At 41.8% G+C, this 20,000-nt stretch overlaps 1 protein-coding gene across 1 annotated transcript in view; it reads right to left on the bottom strand.

Annotated features, from left to right (window-relative positions):
* Positions 1-20,000, bottom strand: part of cadps2 (Ca++-dependent secretion activator 2) — a 216,586-nt gene that overhangs the window by 44,083 nt on the left and 152,503 nt on the right. Inside the window, 5 exon segments of the mRNA XM_034116812.1 lie at positions 6,155-6,163; positions 7,779-7,879; positions 9,775-9,898; positions 12,737-12,800; positions 18,594-18,695. Coding sequence (XP_033972703.1) covers positions 6,155-6,163; positions 7,779-7,879; positions 9,775-9,898; positions 12,737-12,800; positions 18,594-18,695 — 400 coding nt within the window.

Raw genomic sequence — 20,000 nt, 5'->3', positions numbered from 1 at the left:
AGAACATCATCAGAGAAAGAACCAGAGACAGAACATGAGAGGAGACAGAACATCAGAGGAGACAGAACATCAGAGGAGACAGAACTTGAGAGGAGACAGAACATGAGACAGAACATGAGAGGAGACAGAACCAGAGACAGAACATGAGAGGAGACAGAACCAGAGACAGAACATGAGACAGAACATGAGAGGAGACAAAACATCACAGGCGACGGAACCAGAGACAGAACATCAGAGGAGACAGAACCAGAGACAGAACATGAGACAGAACATGAGAGGAGACAGAACCAGAGACAGAACATCAGAGGAGACAGAACCAGAGACAGAACCAGAGACAGAACATGAGAGGAGACAGAACCAGAGACAGAACATGAGAGAAGACAGAACCAGAGACAGAACATGAGAGGAGACAGAACCAGAGACAGAACATGAGAGAAGACAGAACCAGAGACAGAACATGAGACAGAACATGAGAGGAGACAGAACATCACAGGCGACAGAACCAGAGACAGAACATGAGAGAAGACAGAACCAGAGACAGAACATCAGAGGAGACAGAACCAGAGACAGAACCAGAGACAGAACATGAGAGGAGACAGAACCAGAGACAGAACATGAGAGGAGACAGAACCAGAGACAGAACATCAGAGGAGGCAGAACCAGAGACAGAACATGAGAGGAAACAGAACCAGAGACAGAACCAGAGACAGAACCAGAGACAGAACCAGAGACAGAATATGAGACAGAACATGAGAGGAGACAGAACCAGAGACAGAACATGAGAGGAGACAGAACCAGAGACAGAACCAGAGACAGAACATGAGAGGAGACAGAACCAGAGACAGAACATGAGAGAAGACAGAACCAGAGACAGAACATGAGAGAAGACAGAACCAGAGACAGAACATGAGACAGAACATGAGAGGAGACAGAACATCACAGGCGACAGAACCAGAGACAGAACATGAGAGGAGACAGAACCAGAGACAGAACATGAGAGAAGACAGAACCAGAGACAGAACATGAGACAGAACATGAGAGAAGACAGAACCAGAGACAGAACATGAGAGAAGACAGAACCAGAGACAGAACATGAGACAGAACATGAGAGAAGACAGAACCAGAGACAGAACATGAGAGGAGACAGAACCAGAGACAGAACATGAGAGAAGACAGAACCAGAGACAGAACATGAGAGAAGACAGAACCAGAGACAGAACCAGAGACAGAACATGAGAGGAGACAGAACCAGAGACAGAACCAGAGACAGAACATGAGAGAAGACAGAACCAGAGACAGAACATGAGACAGAACATGAGAGAAGACAGAACCAGAGACAGAACATGAGAGGAGACAGAACCAGAGACAGAACATGAGAGAAGACAGAACCAGAGACAGAACATGAGACAGAACATGAGAGGAGACAGAACATCACAGGCGACAGAACCAGAGACAGAACATGAGAGAAGACAGAACCAGAGACAGAACATCAGAGGAGACAGAACCAGAGACAGAACCAGAGACAGAACATGAGAGGAGACAGAACCAGAGACAGAACATGAGAGGAGACAGAACCAGAGACAGAACATCAGAGGAGGCAGAACCAGAGACAGAACATGAGAGGAGACAGAACCAGAGACAGAACATCAGAGGAGACAGAACCAGAGACAGAACCAGAGACAGAATATGAGACAGAACATGAGAGGAGACAGAACCAGAGACAGAACATGAGAGGAGACAGAACATCAGAGGAGACAAGATGTAGCCGGGCTCCACAAACACACACATTAAATCTACTTTTAATAGAACACATTGTACAGTACAGTAGGGACATTTTTTTTTAAAGTAAAGTAAGCAAGAAAGGGAGGATGAAGGGCCAGGGGCATAGAGTAGGGGGATAGGGGGGAAACAGCCCCTTCTCTACATCTAACACCCCCTAACTTCCTGAGCAATCTTTGAACTGGGACTACGGACGAAAACAAGACATCATTTGAGGTGAAATCAAGAAAACATTCTTTGGGAGGAAACCAGACCAAATTTGATTAGAACACTAGACAACATATGAGATGAAACCAAGACTGAATGTTAGGCTAAAACAACAACCTTTCTGAAGAGAAAAACATATTTAGATCAAAACAAAACAAATCGACCACATTTGAACAGAAAACAAGGCCAAATGTGAGGAGGAAACTGGACAAATGTGAGAAAACTGGACAAATGTGAGAAAACTGGACAAATGTGAGGAGAAAACTGGACAAATGTGAGGAGAAAACTGGACAAATGTGAGGAGAAAACTGGACAAATGTGAAGAGAAAACTGGACAAATGTGAAGAGAAAACTGGACAAATGTGAAGAGAAAACTGGACAAATGTGAAGAGAAAACTGGACAAATGTGAAGAGAAAACTGGACAAATGTAAAGAGAAAACTGGACAAATGTGAAGAGAAAACTGGACAAATGTGAGGAGAAAACTGGACAAATGTGAAGAGAAAACTGGACAAATGTAAAGAGAAAACTGGACAAATGTGAGGAGAAAACTGGACAAATGTAAAGAGAAAACTGGACAAATGTGAGGAGAAAACTGGACAAATGTGAAGAGAAAACTGGACAAATGTGAGGAGAAAACTGGACAAATGTGAGGAGAAAACTGGACAAATGTGAAGAGAAAACTGGACAAATGTGAAGAGAAAACTGGACAAATGTGAAGAGAAAACTGGACAAATGTGAAGAGAAAACTGGACAAATGTAAAGAGAAAACTGGACAAATGTGAGGAGAAAACTGGACAAATGTGAAGAGAAAACTGGACAAATGTGAGGAGAAAACTGGACAAATGTGAGGAGAAACTGGACAAATGTGAGGAGAAAACTGGACAAATGTGAGGAGAAAACTGGACAAATGTGAGGAGAAAAACTGGACAAATGTGAGGAGAAAACTGGACAAATGTGAAGAGGAAAACTGGACAAATGTGAAGAGAAACTGGACAATGTGAAGAGAAACTGGACAAATGTGAAGAGAAAACTGGACAAATGTAAAGAGAAAACTGGACAAATGTGAGAAAACTGGACAATGTAAAGAGAAAACTGGACAAATGTGAGAAAACTGGACAAATGTAAAGAGAAAACTGGACAAATGTGAGGAGAAAACTGGACAAATGTGAAGAGAAAACTGGACAAATGTAAAGAGAAAACTGGACAAATGTGAAAGAGAAAACTGGACAAATGTAAAGAGAAAACTGGACAAATGTAAAGAGAAAACTGGACAAATGTAAAGAGAAAACTGGACAAATGTGAAGAGAAAACTGGACAAATGTGAAGAGAAAACTGGACAAATGTGAAGAGAAAACTGGACAAATGTAAAGAGAAAACTGGACAAATGTGAAGAGAAACTGGACAAATGTGAAGAGAAAACTGGACAAATGTAAAGAGAAAACTGGACAAATGTAAAGAGAAAACTGGACAAATGTGAGGAGAAAACTGGACAAATGTGAGGAGAAAACTGGACAAATGTGAGGAGAAAACTGGACAAATGTAAAGAGAAAACTGGACAAATGTGAAGAGAAAACTGGACAAATGTGAAGAGAAAACTGGACAAATGTGAGGAGAAAACTGGACAAATGTGAAGAGAAAACTGGACAAATGTGAAGAGAAAACTGGACAAATGTGAGGAGAAAACTGGACAAATGTGAAGAGAAAACTGGACAAATGTGAGGAGAAAACTGGACAAATGTGAGGAGAAAACTGGACAAATGTGAGGAGAAAACTGGACAATGTGAAGAGAAAACTGGACAAATGTGAAGAGAAAACTGGACAAATGTGAGGAGAAAACTGGACAAATGTGAGGAGAAAACTGGACAAATGTGAGGAGAAAACTGGACAAATGTGAAGAGAAAACTGGACAAATGTGAGGAGAAAACTGGACAAATGTGAGGAGAAAACTGGACAAATGTGAGGAGAAAACTGGACAAATGTGAAGAGAAAACTGGACAAATGTGAAGAGAAAACTGGACAAATGTGAAGAGAAAACACACATTTCTTAGGAAAGCTTTGGAATAAACATTACGAGACAAAAACAAGACAACATTTGTGGCAAAACTGGACCAAATGTGTGAGGAAAACAAGACAAGAAATTGAGGAGTAATCTAGTCAACATTTGGGGAGAAAACAAAAGCAAATGTCAACAGAAATCAAGAGAGAATTTGAAATGAAAACATGACAACATTTTAGGAAAAAACAAGAACATTTTTTGAGAAAACAAGAGGTTGAAGATAAGGAAATAAAGAGGGAGAAACGGACTGAAGAGAACAGAAAGCCGCAGCCTGTTCACAACAAACACACTCCTTTATTTTAAGAGAAGAAGAAGAGTGGCGGCATTCAAAGGGCTGATGTACGTATTGTTGCACCAAGGACAAACAACTCTCAATACTCTCTGTTCAGCAACAACAGGAACTCCTTTCAACAAAACAACACGGTGAATATCTCCTGTGTTGAGAGGTGGAGGAGAGGAGAAAACACCGAAGGCCAGGCGTGAAAAAGAGTTCCTGTTCCTTACCGCGTTGCAACAAAAACACGACTTTAACAAATAAAGAAAAGAGGTTATTTAACGGGTTAGAGATGGAACACAACAGAAAATCATTGGAGTTTTTCTCTGCAGACTCTAAGCTGCTTTAGCTTTTCCACGACTGAAACACGATGGTGTGTTTGAACTAGGGCTGTCAGTCGATTCAAATAGTTAATCGCAAATTAATCCCACATTTTTTATCTGTTCTAAGAGGAATATTTTAGTTTGTAATACTCTTATCAACATTTGAGTGGACACATATGCTTTATGCAAATGTTTGTTTATTATCATTGGAACAATGACAAATATTCTCATGAATATTCTCAACACAACAACCTGGAACCTCTCTCTCTCTGTCTCTACACTCTCTCCCAACCCTGTGCACTTCTCTGCACTGAGCCAGTTGCTCAAACAGACAAGCCTGTTTACAGTTGTCGGCGAAATGCCGCTCCTCTGTCTTCATCTTCAGTCAAAGCATGAGACTAGGGTCAAAATAATGCGCTTTGATGTGCAGTCGACACGTTGGATGCGATCCGAATGATCTAACGCAGCCCCTCGTCCTCCACAATGTTAAGCTGTAGCCCCCCATTTAGCTATCGCTGTTGTTGTCCAGGCGTCTCCCGGCAAACTTTCAAGCGTGGTCTGCGGCAAGCGAGCGGCCGGAGCGGGGCTGTCAGCATCAGCTGTGAGCTTGGCTTGCTGTTAAAACACCTTTTTTTGTATGCATATCTCTCGCTAGAATCTGCCACCATCCAACTAACAACAACAACAACAACAACGTCAAGCCTTTGGGCTCTGAAACTACGGGGCGGGCCGAGGACAAATACACATACGTTAATCGCACGTTAAAATAATTAGTGGCATTAAAAATGGTTGTTGTTATTAACACGTTAACTTGACAGCCCTAGTTTGAACACTTTCTTCTTTGTTGAAATCTCATCTTTAAGCAAGTGTTTACCGCCTCACAGGTGAATGAAAACCAAACCATCTTATATTTATGTCTCCTGAATTTTGGGAAATAAAATCACAATATCTTTTGTCTCTTCTCACCAGAATCTACATGTTTCCTAGGGAATGCACCTACATGAACTGAAGGGTTTACATTCATCTTCAAACCCCACTGACCCTGCCATGCAACAGTTACAGCTGCAGGTATTTCCCAGGTATTTTACTACAAAATAAAAACAGTGTGTTTATTGGAGTGACAGATATGAAAGGGGGAAGACATGCAGCAAATTGTCCCGGGCACGTTTCGAACCCGGGTCCTCTGCATCGGGACCAAGCTCTACAAACTGAGATATACGGCAGCACTTTCCGGCCAATAAAGTGTAAGTGCAAAATATGTAGATGTTATGCAGGCGGTTCAATCAGAAATGAGTGAGTGTGGGTGGAAAAGGAGAAAAAGATCGTCTAAAATGTGCAACTTAAAGTCCAAAAGAAACTATGAAAACACAAACTGACATGGTGACTGATTTTCTGAAATAGTAATAAAACTTCCCAGGACACACAGCGAGGAGATGGCTCTTAGAAACAGGTCATGTTTGGCAATGCTGCATGCAGAACAGGATGGATATAAGAGGCACAGAAACACACTCACCTCTCTTCCCTTCCCACGGCGGAGTACAGAGAGAGACAGAAAGGACAGTCAGAGAAATAATAACAAGTCTAATGTCAATCAAACAGTTTGGGATTGTATTATGTTGAGTTTCTGACATATTGGGTTTGTTACAAGATTGTTTGTTTAGGAGGAGTGCTACTCTGAGCTCACTTGAAATCTGACTTTAACTTTGAGTACGGAGCAGCGGGACTTTGTGACATCACGAGTTTTGAGCCAATCAGGGTCCAAAGAAATGTGCAAACGTCCAGAGTAGGGCAGCACGACTTAGACAAACTCATATAGATTATTTTCACTGATATTACTATTACGATATGATGTGGGACTGTCAGAACGACTGTTCAAACTATCGGGGAAAAACTGACTTTTGATCAAGTCAGTAGAACACCGGCTCTTCTCTGCAGCTCCACTATACATTCATTCAGATATTTTGCCAAACATCGTGCAGTTTTGATTAAATCTCCATTATTGTGCGGCCCTAACCCAGAGCACACTGAGAAAGGACTTTCCAGAGCACTTGCAGGCGTTATATTTCTGATCCCTGACCACAATAAAAGTCATTTTTAGAACTTCACTTTGACTTCTTCTTCGAGAGGAAACACTGAGAGAAAACAAACACGGAGTGGAGCGAGGACGTTGTTTACGCTGACAGTCACCGAGTAAACAATTATGAATCATATCTATATTTAATCTGTGACAGCTTGTGGTAAAAAGCCTCTAATTTGTGGTTAGCATCACGGGGCAGAGACGCGCGGTCTCCATGGCAGCGGCGTGTTATTAATGTGAGAAACAGATGCCTCCGTCTCAACACCTATGATTGATCAGTTGAACACCGCGGCGTTTGCATATGGGCCGTGGGCGGTGTGTTCGTGGTGTGTTCATGGTGTGTTCATGGTGTGTTCGTGGTGTGTTCGTGGTGTGTTCAGGGAGCAGGAATCAGCAGCGCCACTTCCTGTGTCAGCCGCCACTTAGCGAGCGGGGGAGGAGGAAAACAAATGGACAGTGAGGCGAAAAGTGATCAAAAAAGTTAATGAAATGATCAAGAGACGCTGCGGCTGTCAATCACAGCGGGGGGGGGGGGGGGGGGGGGGGGGGAGAGCGAGAGAGGAAGAGAGAGAGAGAGAGGGAAACTGCTGGAATAAATCCAGCTCAGACAGAGCAGCTGTGTTCAATAGAAAAGTTATAGCACCATACTCCGTGCATTATATCTTAATAAATTGGTAAAATGAAGTTTCTAGTTTGATTTCAAATCAAGAAAATTCAACATAAGGAGAAGAAGACTTTATGAAACGATGGTTTTAAAAAAACCTAAGGACATAAAGTATCAGTAAATTAATTAAAACATTGGATTATTGAACTTGTAGAACTTGTTTCCAGCTCATCGACAGTGAGGGATCGTCTGCAAACAGTACTATCACTAATAATACATTTAAGTGGTTATGCTTGAGTATGTTTGCAGCACTTTAATTAAGGATCCAATTACTTCTTCCAACACTAGATTATTTGGGTAGGGTGTGATATGAAATAGACACACTACAGTTGTCCTCCAGGCCCTGTTCGATGGTTCCTCAGTGGTTCTGTAACACAGAACAGAACAGCGTGGTACCTCTGCGTGGTGCTCCTCGTTCTGCGTCAGGACCTCCACACAGAGCTCTCCGAGGCGCATCATGTCCTCCAGACGCTTCTCCGGAGCGGCCTGAGGGTCCACTGAGGGTCCCACACACAGAGGAGAGCACCAAGGGTAGGAGAGGAACACACACTCAGTTAATACACAACTACAACTCCCATAATCCTCAGCTTCCTAAAACCACCAGACTCAGGGACAGTTTCATCCCACAGGCCATAAGACTGTTAAACACCTGACCTTTGAAACAACATCCATCACATTCATCTGTTTGCAACTTATCAATATCCCAATGACTTCTGCACTATTTCTATTCTATTATATTTCTGTGTTATTGTGTTGCACTGTTGGAGGAGCCTGTGACCTCAGATGTTCATTATCATATCTACACTGTAGCTATGCACACATGACAACAAAAGCCTTGAACCTTGAACTCTCGCCGCCCCATTAAACCCCTTTGTAACCGCTGAATGATTGAGATATCCTGCTCCTCAGAGGATGAACCCTTTAGATTCCAAAGATCCCATTGACTTCCTCTGACAGGTTTGAATCACTAACAGCACGACATGAAGAGGTGTTTTAAAACGACCTTATTAACATCACCAAAGGGCATGAACAACACGGCGAGTTTTAGGCGTGTCATCCATTTCAATTTTTATATGCATTTCATTTTTATATGCAGAGATATAACACTCTCAGTACTTTTGGAAGTCAGGTGACGACAACTCTAACGCAGAAGACTGCCAAATCCAAACAGCTGACTTATTTACATTGAATACGTAACGAATATACTTTCATTTAAAGTGGACCTATCATGCTATATTTGAATAATATAGCGTAGGACCATACCTATATAAGGCATATTTATACTTTTTTTTTTCAAAATACCAAACAGATCATGCATTTTAGCCATGCCTCATTTTGCTCAATTTGACAATTTATAGCTTTGTTTTTGCAAGGGCAGATTCAGTGAGAACAGCACCACCTACAGGCCTGGCATATGTACTACAGCGTCTCCAGCGCTTTCGAACGGCAATGGCCGTGGCTGTCTCCTCCTGATTGGTGGAGTTGGCCCAATAGCCGTAGCGCCACCGTCCTGACGTCAGGACAGTGTTCAAATCTGGATCAGTTTTTATCAGATCCGTTGCAGCCCCTTTTTTAGAGATTTGGGTATGGAGGAAAATAGAGAGGGTTGTGTTTTCTGACACTTGGTGAGTTCCCTGGAACACCGGGGACACATATTCATGTATACAAGACGTACAAAAGTGCATTTTGCATGATAGGTCCCCTTTAAACCAAATTGTGATCTTTTCCTAACCTTGTAACCATGTCGTTTTGTTCAAGAATCAGAACGTTCATTACGTGTTTAAAACCGTGTCGGTAAATGACGAGTTGGGAATAAAAACAGGGCGTTAAATGATACGCATGAAGCTTCAAATGCATGACATCAAACAGGAAGTGTTCTTAAAAGTGGCGTAAAAGGGCTTGCCATGAAATCATGTTGGTTTCTGGGATATTATAGGTTTGTGTGAAGCTACTGAACCACAGAGTGATGTGGAGTCATGTGAAGGTTACATATATATAAACTTAAAGGTCACCTATCATGCTATTTTTAGGCAATAGCATAGGTCTCAGATATATACAAATATATAAAAAACATGTCTATGAAGTGTTTTGCTCAAAATACCAAACAGATCACCCATTCTAGCCATGCCTCATATCCCTCTATTTCACTTCCTGTTTCTAAAGTGCTGATTTGGGGTATAAAGCTTTAAAAAAAAACACTTGATAACAAATAAAAAAGGGGGCTGAGCATGTTCCTCACAGATGTGGCACCATTTGAAAGGTAAATAAACAGGCTTTCTAACGGTATAAGATGTATTGCCAAGAAGCATTGTTACAACAAAGAAATAATCTACCAAGCACAGATTTCCTTACTTTTTGTGTTAAGTTGATTTAATATAGCGTAAGGTCTGACCTGTGATCTGAGCGTACTCCATCAGCTGGCTGTAGTTGATCTGAGCTGCGTTCTCCAGACACTTCTGCACCAGCTTCTTCATCTCCTCTGCAGGGACTGGAGTGGTGATGTCCTTCATCAGCACCTGGACAACAACAACAACAACACAAACAACAACAACAGACACATATCAGAGAAGAGGAATCAGCCAGCGATACAGAACACACAACAAGTTGATTTGTTTGTTGATATCAGGCATTCTTTGAGAAGGAAATCACTTGCGGATGACCAAGAAGGGTCGGCCCTACTTTCTCAGTCTAATTCAAACTAATTCGGCTCGTTTGAATATGCAGAGACACGTAATGCAAATACAGCAGGACAGTAAGACGGAGAAGTACAATACATATAGGTGAGGTGATAATACACATCATTAGAACATCTGCAAATATAAAAATGGATTTTCATTAGAATCAGAATACTTTATTTATTTATTTAATTAATTTTGAAAGAGCAATACTCTACTACACATTATTAAATTTAACTTTGAGACCGTTGTTTAATTTAGGACAAAAACACTAATATATTTACATAAACATTATTATTGTTTTTAAGTTAAAATGTGCAATAAAATAAAAATGAAAAATAACATAAGAAGTTAAAATAGAGAAGATAGGCAGTGGTTAATTATTATATAAAAATATATAAATGCTGAATTTCACAGTTAACGAGGCTCTCACATTTAGTAGTTTGGAGTTTGGAGCGACAGGGAGAGGAAACATGTTTTCTAAATAAATAACCATGGCAATGTGGGAACATTTCTAAATGACTCTCAGGTCCAACAGAAGGTTTGTAGTCCTGGGTTTAATGTCTGCACCTTTGATCCTTTTGGTCTAATAACTGTTTTGCCATGTAAGGCAAGTGTATTTATGTATACTGCACCTTTCAACACAAGGCAACTCAAAGTGCTTTACAAACATGCATTAAGAAACACATTATAAAATGGCATTTAAAAACACTCATTAAAAAGCAAAGATAATAAAACATGAATAACAAAGGTACATGATTTAAAGTGACAGAGCAGTGAGAGATACATCTGACATGTTTAGCTCGGACTCTCAATCAGTGCTCACTTTTTAGAAGCAATAGTTTTCTATCACCTCACTTTCTTTCTACTTTCTTTTTTTAAAGGTCACCTATTGTGCAAAATCCTCTTCTTCATGTCTCTTCTACATCAACACGTGTCCCCTCTTCTTCATGTCTCTTCTACATCAACACGTGTCCCCTCTTCTTCATGTCTCTTCTACATCAACACGTGTCCCCTCTTCTTCATGTCTCTTCTACATCAACACGTGTCCCCTCTTCTTCATGTCTCTTCTACATCAACATGTGTCCCCTCTTCTTCATGTCTCTTCTACATCAACATGTGTCCCCTCTTCTTCATGTCTCTTCTACATCAACATGTGTCCCCTCTTCTTCATGTCTCTTCTACATCAACATGTGTCCCCTCTTCTTCATGTCTCTTCTACATCAACATGTGTCCCCTCTTCTTCATGTCTCTTCTTCATCAACATGTGTCCCCTCTTCTTCATGTCTCTTATACATCAACATGTGTCCCCTCTTCTTCATGTCTCTTCTACATCAACATGTGTCCCCTCTTCTTCATGTCTCTTCTACATCAACATGTGTCCCCTCTTCTTCATGTCTCTTCTACATCAACATGTGTCCCCTCTTCTTGATGTCTCTTCTACATCAACATGTGTCCCCTCTTCTTCATGTCTCTTCTTCATCAACATGTGTCCCCTCTTCTTCATGTCTCTTCTACATCAACATGTGTCCCCTCTTCTTCATGTCTCTTCTACATCAGCATGTGTCCCCTCTTCTTCATGTCTCTTCTACATCAACATGAGTCCCCTCTTCTTCATGTCTCTTCTACATCAGCATGTGTCCCCTCTTCTTCATGTCTCTTCTTCATCAACATGTGTCCCCTCTTCTTCATGTCTCTTCTACATCAACATGTGTCCCCTCTTCCTCATGTCTCTTCTTCATCAACATGTGTCCCCTCTTCTTCATGTCTCTTCTTCATCAACATGTGTCCCCTCTTCTTCATGTCTCTTCTTCATCAACATGTGTCCCCTCTTCTTCATGTCTCTTCTACATCAACATGTGTCCCCTCTTCCTCATGTCTCTTCTTCATCAACATGTGTCCCCTCTTCTTCATGTCTCTTCTACATCAACATGTGTCCCCTCTTCTTCATGTCTCTTCTACATCAACATGTGTCCCCTCTTCTTCATGTCTCTTCTACATCAACATGTGTCCCCTCTTCCTCATGTCTCTTCTTCATCAACATGTGTCCCCTCTTCTTCATGTCTCTTCTACATCAACATGTGTCCCCTCTTCTTCATGTCTCTTCTACATCAACATGTGTCCCCTCTGTGGAAAGAGACTCTGAAAGTTTCAGGAACAAAGATTCTCTCTCTTTTTGATCCATTTATATAAAAACCTGTCTGAAAATGAGCTGATCAGATTTTGGCCACTTTATGATGTCATAACGATGTGTTATCTTGTGTAACCATTAGCCAATCAGCAACCAAGGTAACCCCCCCCCCCCCCCCCCCTTATCACCTGAATCTCCTCCTAGAGCACCATTGAGTTCTTTGTAACCAAATCTCTCTCAGAGGGGCGTGGGGAGGGGCTCCTTATTTTCATCTAAAGTAACAGACAGAGAATCAGCACTTTGGAAACAGGGCTGAAACAGAGGGGATTATGGGATGCTGCAATGATCTGTTTGGTGTTTCAGCCAATCAGAGACAGGCTCTGTATATATCTGAGACCTGTGATATATTGATGAGAAACAGTATGATAGGGGACCTTTAACTTACTCCGTGTTTCATGCTAAACGAACCCCCCTTGGAAGGAGACATGTTAACAGATCTAAAGTAAGTGTACAGACATATTTAACGATGCTTAAGGATTTAAATGTACCCGCTCCTGCAGGGACAGCGTTGCCTTCAGGGCCCCATCTGGTCGTCCGAAGGGGAAGCAGTACCTGTAAATCAGATGTAGAACGTGGGCGTCGTTACACATAGAAACAACCTGAAGGACAAACAGAACAGGAAGATGGAGGCGGCAGGAAGACGTCAGCAGATGGCCGCCTGCTTTCTTCTAATTACTCCGATGAAGAAGAGTTCTCACCTCGGCAAAGACGAAGAGGATCGGGGAGTTTCACGTCGCTAATTGACAAGTGAACACAGCTAAATAAACAAAGGCAGGTCAGACCGTGATTGGACGAAAACACACAGACAGATGTTCTGCTGCTCCACTCTCAGGAGGAAATATAAATATATGTAATGATAAATATAGAAGGAGTTTGAAGATTTAGCTCCAACTTCAGGAAAGGTCCCCAGAGGGGGGGGGGGTAGTTGGTGTGGGGGGGGGGGGGGGGGGTGGGGGGGGGGGGGTGTTCATTTCATTAGAAATAAAGCGGAACATGTGGAATTGTTCTTGATTAATGTTTCAAAGGCTTTCAAAACACTGTGTGCACATTGATATTATTTACAGAATATTAAGAATAATGAAACAAATTCAAATCAAAACTGAAAAAAAGGTAAAATGGAAAAAAAAAGAAAAAATTGGAAAAGTAATTTTTTTTTTTAAAGATAACTATTTTCTAAAAAGGTGATTTTGTTTCGAGGATCGACCAAATCGTGTAAAATATTTGATATTATTTAAAGGTCTCCTATCATGCAAAATGCACTTGTTGATGTATTTTATACATCAACATGTGTCCCCGGTGTGTCAGGGAACTCACGCAGCGTCAGAAAATAAAACCCTCTCTCTTTTCCTCCGTACCCAAATCTCTAAAAACGGGGCTACAACGGAGCTGATCCAGATTTGCGTCCGATATGACGTAATATCTGAAATGTGGACCCACGGCCCTATCAGAAACGTTGCTATCAGAAACAATGCCCGACTGTTTTGGACGTAAAGTATGGTCGGTGTTTACATTAGCATCGCTTTGCCGAACTGCATTGTGGGAGCTTCGCTTTGCTCGCGTTGCTCGCTTCAAAAGTTGAGCAATGTTCAACTTTTGAAGCTTCGACGGAAGCGTCAGCCAATCAAATCATATGCCAGTACAAGCTCTAGCCAATCAAACCGCGTGCCCTTGTGTCCGGGGCGGGAGATTCATGTGATTGGTTGTTGGTCGAGTTTCAGACACGCCCACCTGCAAGCTTCAACGCACGCCGCCGTGTGAACGCTGCGTAACACTCAGAGCTAACCTGTACTGGAGAGCATGTGTGTGAAGAAGCAGGAAATAAAAAGGAACTCACCTTGTGGTATAACCGGCAAGAGAGAAAGCCTTTGAGCTCCATACTGTTTCAGAGAGAATCCTTGATAATCCATGATATGGCGTTTCATCACGGCAGCATTTAGTTTAGACAGTAGCTGCCGCGTCCCGCATGAGCTCAGACCTCTACTTTTTTTTTTATCAATTTTTTTTTTTTATTAAAGCTTTATACCCCAAATCAGCGCTTTTGAAACAGGAAGTGAAATAGAGGGATATGAGGCATGGCTAGAATGGGTGATCTGTTTGGGATTTTGAGCAAAACACTTCATAGACATGTTTTTTATATATCTGTATATATCTGAGACCTATGCTATTGCCTACAAATAGCATGATAGATGACCTTTAAAGAATGACGTATGGATGCATGAGGGACTTCAGTGGAACTATTTCAGGAGTTTTTAAATCACATTAAGCAGAAAAAGCAGAAGAAATACTGTCATATAAAATGATATATTATAAATGTAATTATTGAAATATTTCAGGTGACATTAAATCAGATTATACAGAAAAAAACATTTAGTCAGTAATTAGTTTGACGCCACAGTTTGTCATGTATTTGCTGTTAAAGTAACTGAGGTGTTTTTTACCCAGACATTAAATTATTAATAAGACTTTCACACTGACACACCAGGGTCAAATAACAGTTAGCCGCCTGTCTTTGAAATTTAAATGATACTATTTAGTTTAGCCTGAAACTTTATTTCCTGCCTGGATAATAATCAGTAGGTAAAGACAGTTCATGGTTTTTAATTGAAATACTTCTCAGATTCATACAGGTTGTATTTAACACAGACCGTGACCTTTTCGTTACCCAGAGACTCTCCAAACATCAAACCTTTAATAGTTAATTGGAGTACAAACGTTCAGAAAGTCATGAAATCGTCTGTAAGAGTTCTGCATTTAAGAGTAAAGAGTTTCTGATGGGTCAAAGGTTATTATTCTATTATATATTATCATCAGTTTCCATGTGTAGTGCACGTATTCTCTTTGCTGTGAACTTTTCACCATATGAGTACTTCTGCACTTGCTGCTGTTTCCTATAGTATACATTCAACATGGCAAATTCTTCAAACTTTCATTGTATGTTCTGTACTGTTTGCTCTTGACCTTCCTCTTATTGAGTGCCGCAAACACAGAATCTAATCCCTTTATAAGTGAAAATGGGCCTGGCAATTATATTCAGTTAATAATAGATATATAGACATGACTACAGATGGTCTGGCGTCATTGAAAGGACGCCGTTATGTTTGTAAGTCATGTATCGCTCAAATGAATACCAGTAAAACATGTTTGGAGTGAAGTGAATTGAGGTGTGTGTGTGTGTGTGTGTGTGTGTGTGTGTGTGTGTGTGTGTGTGTGTGTGTGTGTGTGTGTGTGTGTGTGTGAACAGAGAGATAAATGAGTGTACTTCAGAGTCATTGTCCACTCTCTCTTTCAGCACCTATAGGCGACACATACGGAGGGCAAAAGCTTGGAGCATATTGAGCAGAGTTTAATCTCCATAGTATGATTAATAAATGTAACAGATTACATTTAAGGGGATAATTAGGATAAAATAGGATAAAATAAAATGTAACTGTATTTACATTAAACATGCATATGTTACTTTAAAAAAAGGGGGAATCAGATTACTGTTACATTGATGTCTGATTGGTTAACTGGCCGGCTCTGCTGTGATTGCTTGAAGATGTCCCGCCTCTTAGGCCCCGTCCACACGGACACGATATCAGTTGAATCCGCTAACGTTCTCTATCTTATATAGACCAGGGGTTCCCAATACGTCGATCGCGAGTTGGTAGATCGCATGGCAAGTTAGCCTATCATCCATCCTTACTATGGCTTTTGCCACTTGATTGACGTAAAGGTAAGCCAGTCTGAGGTCTCATCATTTCTAACACGCAGTTCACCACGCATGAGCTGATTACCTAGTTAGCCTTCCAATGTATACAATTCTACTAAAGAAAGGGTATAACATTGACGTGATGACCAAACATGTACTGAGTTGTTTTGTGCCATACGGGGTCATGCAGTTATGCAAGGAACACCAACATAAGGTATACTTAGCATTCTTAATGTAGGTAGACAGACCCTCCCTACACACAGATCACACAGACTCACCTCGCGGAGGGGCCCTCACCTCGCGGAGGGGCCCTCACCTCGTCATCTGAAGCGCAAATGCGGCGCAATTAGTGTAAGCGCGCCACAGTTTCTCCGCCGCTGCGAGGTTCCCCCCCCCCGGCTCGCGACTCAGAGGGCCTCACCACCCTGTAGGATCACTTTGACTTGGTCATTTTCAAAGTAGCTCCCAAGCTGAAACAGTGTGGGCACCCCTGGTATAGACGGTTCGTCCACACGAAGCCGAAACGGAGCCGAGGGATTTTAGCCTCTGCAGACCATTTACATGCACAAAAAGGGAGGGAAAACCCCCCAGAAATGATGCAAAATACATGCTGGCTCACCTACCCTCACTACAGGGACACCTACCCTCACTACAGGGACACCTCAGTGCGGCCCTGTGTTGGTTATCTGGTGTCTCAGGCTCCAAAACAAACAAACAACTTCCTCCAGGTTCATCTTAAACTGTGAGCTTTGACTGTTGGTTGGTTCAAATGAATAATTACCAAAGTGTGATGAGGTAATCTGCAGATAATCTCCCTCCTGATTGAGAAAGAATAACACCGCTTGGGAGGAGCATCTGTAGTTTAAACGTATAACCTTAAATTAATCCGTGGCTTTAATCTAAACTAAACGGTGGAAGTCCTGCTCTTGTCTGGGAGGGGGGACATTAGCATAATCCCAGCATTGTCCCGGCCATTGTTTAGCAGCATTAGCCTCTTGTTGAGGTGAGTTGGTAATGACTCGCCCCTCCCCTGCTCTCGGGGCAGATGGAGGCCCCTCTCAGGCGTGAAGGAGTGTAAAGACGGGCTTCAGGACGGTTAATGGCCGCCTCCTTTCAGACGAGGGCTGCTCAAGGTCTGCAGCTTTCACACCGGCTCACAATGTGTTCACACGCAGATGCAGGGAGGTCTGCACCTGTTGTGCTGCTGAGGGGATAAAAATACCCAGAATCCTTTATGGTGGAGGTAAAGGAGCAGGCTGGTGGTTTTTACATGTTGTGGTTTGCTTCAAAATCACTCTACATGACAGTGGAGCGTTCAGCGAATGTGTTTCAGAGGTCTCCTATGTTTTTATTCAGCTTTTATCTCCCTTTTGTTTCATTAAGAATATATTATCTGACTCATGTTGTGTTATCCATTAACATCACATTATCCTCATGAGGGAAAGCAGCACTAATCAATGCATTAAAGGGTCAGTTCATCCAACAAAAAACAAGAACCTGTTGTCTTTGTTCCCGCTGTAGAGGTTCATCTTCAAGATTCAAGGGTTGTATGATCATACACACAGAAGCTACAGCGTGGTTATGGCAGTAGAGATCTGAGGTCCCGTGCTCCTCCAACAGCGCAACATATTATATAAAGGACATAAGACAGAAATGTTATTACAAATACAAATAGAGATTAGGAAAGCCTTGACAAAAAGGGAAGGGAGTTATCCTTTGGTTTTATTGAGCTAGTGGTTTATTTCTATTTCTTTTTTACTCAGGCTTTATTCCTTTAGTTCGTTTGGCAGAGTTTGTTGAATTCTGTTGTTTTTGAGAGTTGTTATGAATCACAAAGTTGTGAGTTACTGACGAAGGTTTGGAGGTCGAATGTGATTTCTTTGAGCAGCACAGAGTAAATGTCTACCTCCCTTACATTCAGCTGGAGGACGATATCTCCCAACGTGGATAACGATAATAAAACCCATGGTTCTTTCTCTATAGAGAAAAGAGACAGCTTCCTGTAGTTGTGGGTGACTCAGTATGCGTGTAGTTGTGTGATTGTGAGGTTTATTTCTATTTTGTTCTTATTCTTCTCATTTCATTATTTTTTTTCTACTCTTTTATGTTGGTTTTATTAAAGTGCCTGTGTTTGTTGACTTATGTTGTTTTGAAGAGTTTTTATGAATCACAAAGTCGTGTTTTACTGACGAAGATCTGGAGGTTGTATGTGATTTCTTTTGAGCGCACCAAATGTCTACCTCCCTTATTGAAGAAGATTGAAGATTCAACTTATTGTCATCACGTAGTACAGGTACTATGTAACGAAACGGTTCCTCTGCATTCGACCCATCCTAGTGTTAGGAGCAGTGGGCTGCCACTATGTACGGCGCCCGGGGAGCAGTGTAGGGAACGGTGCCTTGCTCAGGGACACCTCGGTAGCACTTGGTCTTTCCGGGACTTGAACTGGTGACCTTCCAGTTGCCAAGCCAAGTCCCTATGGACTTCGCCACCACCGCCACTCTTATATTTAGCTGGAGTAAGATATCTCCCAGCCTGATAATAAAACCCATGGTTATACAACTAGAGAGAAGAGAAAGACCGTTTCCTGTGGTTGTAGGTGACTCAGTCTGCTCAGTATGTGTGTAGTTGTGTGATTGTGACGGTGTTGGTACCTGAAGTGAGTGATCTGGTTCTCCAGCAGAGCCATGAGGCGACTCCTGACGGCCTCAAACTGATCCTTCTCCTCCAGCGTCACCGTGCCCATCCCATCAGGCCTGAGAGGAACAGGAGAGCAGTCACTTTAGAGAGAAGAGTCCACGCTTCTTCACAACCCACCAAACAAAGCGTTTCAAAAGAGTTAACTACTGTTGGGAAAATAGTTTATGTTCTCTTCCAACATGAGAGTCACATGATAACAAAGGTATCCCAACTGTAGCTGTGTACATGACAGGATGTATGATTACCTAGAAGAGCATCAGGACTGTTTGAGGCATATGATAGCTATGTGATTAACATGATGATTCAGCCTCTATGGAGATAGACATATGACAAGCAGGATCATTTCTGACGTGGAGCTAATCTGAAGTAAACATTGAATACTGCTTTCTATTCCTCCATCTTGTGACTGTGTAACTCCCTCTCTTGGATATCAGCATGTGAAGGACACTGTTCAGGAACTAGTTGATGCTCTGTATGTGATGACTACTTCCATTCTGGAGAGGATCACAAATACATGGATCCTGACAAAAGTCAGATTTATGAAAAAGTCAGATTTTTGAAAAAAAGTCAGATTTTTTGAGATTTTTGAGAAAAAGTTTGTTTTGAATACTTCTATTCTTGAGAGGATAATAAATACATGGATCCTGTACGCACATGTGATCAAATATACGTTCTCAGTTAAAGGGGACCTATCATGCAAAATGCACTTTTGTACGTCTTTTATACATGAATATGTGTCCCCGGTGTTCCAGGGAACTCACCAAGTGTCAGAAAACACAACCCTCTCTATTTTCCTCCATACCCAAATCTCTAAAAAAGGGGCTGCAACGGATCTGATCAAAACTGATCCAGATTTGAACACTGTCCTGACGTCAGGACGGTGGCGCTACGGCTATTGGGCCAACTCCACCAATCAGGAGGAGACAGCCACGGCCATTGCCGTTCGAAAGCGCTGGAGACGCTGTAGTACATATGCCAGGCCTGTAGATGGTGCTGTTCTCACAGAATCAGCCCTTGCAAAAACAGAGCTAGAAATTGTCAAATTGAGCAAAATGAAGCATGGCTAAAATGCATGATCTGTTTGGTATTTTGAAAAAAAAAAAGTATAAATATGCCTTATATAGGTATGGCCCTACACTATATTATTCAAATATAGCATGATAGGTCCACTTTAAGTACGATTGGCCTGTTTCATATAAAGATCTGGTTCTCTCTTGAGGTAAATAAAATGCCTTTTCCACATCGAACATGATCTCTGGAGAGTGTTTCTCTGGAAAGCTGTTGACATCTGAGCACAGAAGCCCCTCTTATGGATCGCTCCTCACTGACAGCAGCAGAATAAAGTCTTCACCAGCTGAAGG

This window comes from Trematomus bernacchii, unplaced genomic scaffold (genome assembly GCF_902827165.1).
Source record: "Trematomus bernacchii unplaced genomic scaffold, fTreBer1.1, whole genome shotgun sequence".
NCBI lineage: Eukaryota > Metazoa > Chordata > Actinopteri > Perciformes > Nototheniidae > Trematomus > Trematomus bernacchii.
This window is presented reverse-complemented; position numbering and strand designations above follow the sequence as displayed.